Source organism: Chinchilla lanigera, unplaced genomic scaffold (genome assembly GCF_000276665.1).
Source record: "Chinchilla lanigera isolate Chin_1 unplaced genomic scaffold, ChiLan1.0 scaffold00023, whole genome shotgun sequence".
Classification (NCBI taxonomy): domain Eukaryota; kingdom Metazoa; phylum Chordata; class Mammalia; order Rodentia; family Chinchillidae; genus Chinchilla; species Chinchilla lanigera.
The window spans coordinates 10,892,125-10,900,436 of NW_004955424.1; the positions used below are offsets into that span (position 1 = coordinate 10,892,125).

The window sequence follows — 8,312 nt, forward strand, 5'->3', positions numbered from 1 at the left end:
CTCTGAAGCATTTTTCTACACCAGTGGTTCTCAACCAGAGAGGCTTGGCTCTCAGATACAGGTGAAGAGTTTAGTTAATGAAAATATAGTCTGCCTGGAAAAATTAGAATTTCAGATTAAAATTGCTTAGTGTAAGTATATCCTACGTAACATTTGGGATAAAATACTGGGCTGCTCGTATTTTATGTTACTCACACCTCCAGGGGACATTTAAGATCTGAAGAAATTTTGTCACAGCTGGAGTTGAGGGTGCTACTGGCATGTGATGCGGGTATTCTGCTAAACACAGCCTACAATGCCCAGAAGAGCTGCCTCTTCCCACCCCACCCCCACACCGGGGCAGTACACCTGCAACAGGGCAGTACACACGCTGTACTCCTGCAGTGACCAACAAGCAAGTCGTTGCCCAGCAACAGTGAAACGTCTGGGCATTAACTCAAGGAGTTCATAGAATCTCCATAAACTTTGAAACTCTGATAAAAAGCAGAAAAGATTTTACAAATATGCAAAGAGCCATTCTACACTCTTGTGAATATGTTAAAGGTTCATCTTATTCCCGAAATCAGTAAATCCATGGAAAGTCTAGTCAAAAGGTAAGGGAAAATTTTTCAGAGATTGAAGTTATTCTAAAATTTGCCTGGAAGCAGGAGAGCAGGGAGGAGGGAAGGAAAGAAGGGACAAGAAAAAAAGAATAAAAGGAAAAATGGAAACACAGTTTTTGTAAATAAGGAGGGGAGGAGGGGTTGAAGGGAGGGGAAGAGAATGGGAGAAAAAAAGAGAAGCGAGATATATCATGTACCAGTACAAATTCCCTATGAGGAATGTGATCATTATGTATATCTAAAATGTATCACTGAAAAATAAAGTGAGAAAAAATAAATAAATAACATAGAATTTGCATAGAGTAATAAAGGGCCAAGAATGGCAGAGTCACCTTTGAAAAAAAAGAGGAAAGCAGCCCTGCTAGATATTGAGGCACACTACAAAACCTGATAATAGAAATAACAGCTGTGGGCCCAAGAGCAAACAAAACACAAATCCACCAGAAAGAAAGGAGCAGAGCTGGGTAATGTATAATCCCAGCACTTGGGAGGCTGAGGCAGGAGGATTGCCATGAGTTTGAGGCCAGCCTGGGCTACATAGTGAGCTCAAGGCCAGCCTGAACTGCATAGCGAGACCCTGTCTCAAAAAAGCAAAAAAAGAAAGGAAGGAAGGTAGAAAGGAAGGAAAGAAGACTCAGAAATAAACCTTTGTAAACTTCATGTATGTTAGAAAAGTTACACCAGCCAGACATGGTGGCACATGCCTGTATTCTCAGCATTCAGGAGGCTGAGGCAGGAAGAGGATTGCTGCGGATTTTGAAGTCAGCCTGGGCTACATAGAGAGTCCAGGCCAGCCTGAACTTCAAAGTGAGATCCTAGTCAAAAAAAAAAAAAAAAAGTTATCCCAGACCAGTAAGAAAATGCCTAACTCACTAGTAAAATGGAAAAAATAAAACTAGACCTTACTGTTGAGGATCACAAATTATAAGTTGAAGGTAGGGCCCAGAGGCCTCCTTAATGGTCTCCCGAAGCTGAGATGCTCCAGCACAAGATTACCTCAGTATAAGATCACTGCTACCCTGAGTCACCCAATACTCCCTCGATTATTGTGTACACCCAATAAATAGTGGCTAGCTTGAGTGTCACTCTTTGCCATCCTGAGATGCTGGCCTCCCAGCCCCTGTCATGTGTTACTAAATTTGTCTGTGTTTTATTTCATCCTTCCACCGTACCCATCATACAGGCAGTTGGGGATCTTGGCCAGGTCCCTAATATCTTACCTCATGTTACATAGAAAGATGCACTCCCTAAGGGATTTATTAATCCATTAAGATATGAAGTACCTATAAATAAAACTAATAGAAGACCTTGCCAGTGGCCTAAGGTTGAGAAAATTCAAAAGTACAAACCATAAAGCAAAAAAGATGAATATGATAATTGCAAAAAGAACGATTCCTAGATAACAAAGAACACCATGGACACAGCTAACAGGTTAGGAGATGATACATCCACCTATCTAAAGCCAAGAGCAGACTAACATCTAGATTAAACAAAAAGCTTCAGTAAATCAGAAGGAAAAAGAAAACACCCCAGTTGAAAAGTCAGCAATGGCTAGGAAAAGGCAACTATCTAAAGGAAACCCAAAAGGCTAAGAAACATCGGAAGAAACATTCTACCCATAGTAAGTAGAGAAAAATATTTTCACAGAACCATAAGATCCCACTTGACGCTCAGCAGGTTAACACTGATTAGACAGCTGGATAATCCGAGTGCTAGAGAAGGTTTGCTGCTGGTGGGATTGAGGGCAGGGCAGCCTCGCGGGAGGGTAATCTGATAATGCGGAGGTCAAACGCAGCGAATGCACTCCTATGGCCCTGTTATCCCGCTCTTGAGTACATGCCCAGAGAGATTATCACAAAGACGATTAAGGGGACACACACAGAAACGCTCCTTGCAAAGACACTCATTGCCCTGGTGTTTGTGTAATCGGAACTGAATCAATGCACATACGCACAATGCACATGGAGAGCGGATGGAAATGCGTAGTGCGGGCACACAGTGGGATATTTGCAGCAACCAAAAGTAATGAATTAGACGTCCACATAGCGACAGCTATGGGTTTTTAAAGCATGGTGCTTTGGAGCGGGTGGGGAGGACAGAAAGAGATTTTTAGCCAATAGTATTTTGTAAGTCTCTAAAGGCACACAGAGATTGGGAATGTGAGTGGTAGTGCACTTGTCTAGCATGTACAGGGCCCTAGGTTCCACCCATAGCACTGCAAAACACCACACACACACACACACACATACACACACACCATATATCCTTAAGCAAGACATATACAGAAGTACACTAAACACAATCCCATGGTTTGCAGATTGGGTCTGGGGCGTGCGCAAGGAAAGTAAAGATAAAAGAGAATAAGAAAATAGAAAAGGTTTGTCCAAAACCTGGAAAATGCGCTGAACAGGAGAGTGTGAAGCTAAAGGAAACAAAGCTACAACCAAAGACCAGAAGAGGCTCAGTGGGCTTGGCAGAAGATGGGAAAGCTGTTTCCAAGCTGTCTGGAAAAGACATTCTTCGCCTGGTGAGAGCAGAGGTGGGGTGGCAGGGAGGCAGCCCCAGCAAACGTGAGCCGAGAGCGCTGGGCAGTGAGGCGCTCATCTTGCACGAACCCATCTTAAATTACACACCGACAAGATCCTCCACTCGGCGTCTCCTCCAACACAGGTGTCTGTGGGGAATCAAGTGTCAGTGCCTACTCCAGAGCCCCAGGTGCTCTGATGCTTTCGGGGGGCCGCAGTGAACGGGGGGGCAAGGGAACAGGAGCCAGCTCTGTGCTGAGCAGAGGCTGGTAGATGAGGCGCAGGGCTGGGACGCAGCCTGGGCGGGCAAGGTGAGGACAGCTGCTAAAACAGCAGGCTGTGACCTCCACCGCAGCTCAGTAAGACAGGGGACACTGGGGGAGTCCCAAGAAGGAACACCTTCTGTGTTATAACTCATTGTTCTTAAGGAAAATAGGACCATGATACAATCTTCCCTTGGTATTAAGTAGGATTGATTCCAGGACCTGCTGGGATACCAAAATCCATAGATGCTCAAGTCACTTATATAAAAGTGTATTTGCATGTAGCCTATACCATCCTCCTGAATAGCCTGAACCCTCTCTAGGTGACTTACAATACCTAACACAACATGAAGAGTTCTTATACTCTTTATTAGCGGGAATTATGTTTTTTGTATGGAATGACAAGAAGAAAATCTAAGCTGGGTGTGGTAGCACACACCTGCAATCCCAGCACTCAGGAGGCTGAGGCAGGAGGATCATTGCAAGTTCAAAGCCAGCCTGAATTCATAAACAAAATGTTTGAAATAACTTTAGTGACTTGTTTTCCTGAGTAGACCTTGAAACTGGTTGGGCAGACTCATTTTATAGACAATGTCTCTTTTTAGCTGTTATGCATGAACCATACTATAGTCAAACCCTTAGTCCCCATGTATGCACATTTCCTTGGCACAGATTTCTAGAAATTTCCACAAAACCTGATTTGGATGCATATTGCTGTTCCCTCTACTATACAATAGGAGTGTACCAATTCATACTTTCAAAATCTAATTGTGATTTTGCCTTCAGTAGGGGAAAAAAAAAATCATACCTGTTGGTTTCTTTTTTGATTTTTGTTTTGTTTTGAGACAGGGTCTCGCTATGTAGTTGAGGCTGGCCTTGAACTCACTATGTAGCTCTAGCTGGCCTTGTTCTTACAGTGATCCTCCACCTCCAGGGCTCCGAAGCGCTGGGATTACAGGTGTGTGCCCACCACAACTGGCCTGTTGGCTCTGTTATCCTCTTTGTATTGATCATCTCCTTCCTTAGTCACTGTCAGGCAGGGGCATCAGTGTCAATGGCCATCACCAGAGACCTCTGGGAAATTAGTTCACCGGATTTGTTTTTTTCTTATTGGGGAGCAGGAAAAGCCACAGCCAAGTGCCTTGAGGATGTTCCCATTGAGAACTACACATCCTGAAAGAGAATCACATCTGCTTCCTGAGACCGGCTGCAGTCCCTGGGGTGATATTACATCCTGACATGCAGCTTAAGCAAGAAATGCTGGGATAACCATAGTTCTCTAGCAGTGCTTGACATCAGGGACTCAGAGGAAAAGCTTTCCAGTTCTACTAAGACTGATTTCTGGGGATGAAAATGTGTAGGACCAGGTCATGTCTTAACCACACACATGCCCGTCACATAGATAGTTGGCCTCTGTGTCCACAGGTTCCAAGGATGCAACCAGCCAACCTTAGGTCAAAAATATTCAGAAAAATAATGCATCTGAGCCGGGCGTGGGGGCACATGCCTGTAATCCCAGCACTCGGGAGGCTGAGGCAGGAGGATTGTTGTGAGTTCAAGGTCAGCCTGGGCTACAAAGTGAGCTCAAGGTCAGCCTGAACTGCATTGGGAGACCCCATCTCAAAAAGATAATAAACAAATAAATAAATAATGCATCTGTATTAAACATGTACCCCTTTTTGTTGCCGTTATTTGTAAATAGAATTATTTACTTGGTATTTATGTAGTATCAGGTATTACACATAATCTATACAGAGGATTTATATAAATTCTAGGGAAATACTAGACTACTTTTTTTTATAGGAGGGACTTCCACAAAATTCTCAGATTTGGTATCTTTGGGTGAGTTCCACAGTCATTCTCCCATGCACACTCACCGGGGGATGACTGCACACTCAAAATCGAGACATCCATAATTATCCATCAGATTGTTCAGGAAGTACTAGTATGTCCCTAACATAACCACAGTCTTAAAGATGCACACTGAATACTTTGCTCAGGTGACACATTGAGTATTTTGAAAAAAAGTTAAAATTTATTAATAATATTTAACATCACATAGTTAATTCAGCTAGTTCTTTATTGTACACAGTGACAACATCTTCACCAGACCGAGGGCTTAAGGGTTTGAGATGACCCATATTCTGTACACCCCAGGCAAAGACTGAGACACACTTTATTTACACCAAGCAGAGCAGCAGCAACCAGGGGATCCCAGTCAACACACACTGCCCAGAGTTCTGGCTTAGAAACCAACGACACATCTGTAATAGCCACATACACATTTAAAACATGTAATTTAAAAACAAGTTAAAATTCCATAATAAAAGTAAGTTAAAATTCATCTCTATTTCATGGATATCCTTTAGTGATTGACAAGTCTACAGGTGGCTTTTGACTTTTCACTCTAATGGAAGGAACCCACACCTCAGATAATAACTGCAGGTGGGGGCGGCAGGGGAGTTTATGCAGACAGGCAAAACCAGACTGCAACAAGTGAGGAAGCGTCCCCTCCCTGTTTCCTTCCCAGGAAGATCTGGGCCATTTATTTTCACTTATTTATACCCCACCTTGTTCAAGAATGATCACCGGGCACCGTTTTCAGCCCAAGTTTGAAAATGAACAAAAATTAGGTACAACCAAGTTGTGAGTTTCTGTCCATTTTTCTGTTTTGATCCTGTTTTCTGTATCTTATTTAATAGTGTCACAAAGCCATCCCCTCTTTGCCATACTGCATCCAGATTTAATGTCAATGATTGTTTCTACTTTGGGGCAGAAGTAAGTGTGCTTTCAGGTTCAGATTCAACAGCACTCTTGAAAAGTAGTAATCTGGAGGCTCTTATGCCATTCCAATCTCTGCCATGAAATAAATACCATGTACAAAAAAAACAAAAACAGGCCTGTAGACCAATGCCAGCTCAGCCCAGGGAAGCACACTTCTTGTAAAACATTTACAAGACAAACTCAAGGTGAAATTTGCTAGGAGGGCACAAGCGTACCAAAACTGTTGTCCCTGAGGGTTTTGTTTGGTTCATTGACTGTTTCATTTTGGTTTGAGGTTGATAATTAGATAGAATTTTTTAAACTTTTGGTGGCTTCCTTTATCTTGTCAGACAGCTTTAATATACTGACTGCCCTGAGAATAAAAACAGACTTTTAGGCAGTGAGTCTACTTGAAATGATCTCTTTGGTTTCCTTCGGTTCACATCCCATGTAACATTGCGCCAAGAAAGCCTCTAGCCAGAGCAGCCAGTTGCTGTGGTTTCCTCGGTCCATGGGCCCAGCCTCAGTCTCCATTCCGGCTTTCCATACATTTTCAAGACTGCAGGGGAGGGAGGAGCCAGAGAGCTGACGCTTGGCCATTCACTCACCCCAAAGAGGCTTCCCTTCTCCTCCTGCAGGCCAATGAGGTATTTCTAGGAGCTAGTCAATGTCATTACCTGCCATCCTAAACTAAACTGATCTATTACCGAGGCCAAGGCTGAGGATACCTTGTAGATTTATCTATCTATCTATCTATCTATCTATCTATCTATATATATATATAAAACAAATTAACAAATATAAATATTACATACAGTCGATCACAAAATGAAGAGCAGACCTACTTCATGAACTAAGTAAGTTTCACACATAAATTAAAATGAAAATACAATATTTCCACTTTTGCAGGAAGATATTAAAAAATAAACTCAAAGGTTCCCCTTTCCCCGAAGGTCCAACGCTCACGTAGGATCCACGCACCCACAGTGAGACGCAGAAAAATCCGCTCGCACGATGTGTCGACTCCTGGCGTTGGTTTCACTGCCTGATGGGGGATTCCTTGCTTACAGAATGGTCAATGCTGGAATCCACAGGGCAACACTCATACACATGTCAAGGAAAGAATGTCCCATGGTACTCATGAGATTTCTTTCCCCTTGCCACCTCTCCGCCCTTCCAAGTCTGCTTGCAGGAAGATCAGGCTCACAGCATGAGTGCAAACCTCTCCCACCTCTAAGTGGAGAATGGAGGTCCCTGCTCATGCAGGGGGTTACTCTCCACCTAGAAATGTCACATTCAGCTCCAAGGTGAGGCAACCACATCTTTAGGACAGTCCACATCTCGTAGGATTGTACAGCGACATGAAATTTGGCCAGGGGATGACAAAGGATTGCATTTAAAAGCCAACCGGTGGGAGTGGTTGTGACCAGCGTGAAGAAATCCTTACTCTGTATCTCAGGAAAGGCAAGGCTTGGGTACCAAATGCTACAGTGAACATATTGAGAGACAAAACCTAGTCCGCTGGGGTCCTTTCTGCCAAAGAAAAGCTAAGGGGCCTGTCTCTGACACGAGGGGTTGACACCTTATATAACTTAAAACAGGGAAAGGGGAAGCAGTGATGTCCCTGCCAACCTCAGGGGTCCTATCGCTGTCCAGCCTCTCGGATGCGGCAGGCCACGGCAGTGATGAGAGCGGCCCCCTTCCCGCTGCCATCCTCTGACTCCAGGAAGGACACTTCACATTTTGGGGCCAGGTCCTTCACTGTCTTGTGCATGACTTTGGCAAAGCTGGAGAGAGTAAAAAAAAAAAAAAAAAGACATAGGAAAAAGCATGTTAGTCAAGAGCTGATTTATGTCCTCAGAAGTAAGACCCTAAGAAGTGATACTGGAGACCCAGGAACAATTAAGAGAAGATGACAGCTATAATATGGTAAACCTTCACGATGCCCTGTGTACCAGAAAATTAAGACTGGGAGGTGCTAGTGACATGCCCAAATTCTACATCACACCGAGGGATTAAGGTTCAACTGTGAGATAATGCCTTGAGATTCTGGTGAATTCCACTATTAAAACTAATCAGTGAGGGGCTGGGGATTTAGCTCAGCGGCAAAGCGCCTGCCTGGCAAGCGCAAGGTCGTGAGTTCGGTTCCCGGTACCGGA

General features: G+C 43.8%; 1 protein-coding gene across 1 annotated transcript in view; it reads right to left on the reverse strand.

Moving 5' to 3' along the window:
* Window positions 1–5,403: 5,403 nt before the first annotated feature.
* Hk2 (hexokinase 2) overlaps window positions 5,404–8,312 on the reverse strand; it is a 68,498-nt gene continuing 65,589 nt past the window's right edge. The window contains exon 18 of the mRNA XM_005385474.2: window positions 5,404–7,940. Within this exon, the coding sequence (XP_005385531.1) occupies window positions 7,796–7,940 (145 nt within the window). The 3' untranslated portion in view covers window positions 5,404–7,795. The remainder of the gene's footprint in view (window positions 7,941–8,312) is intronic.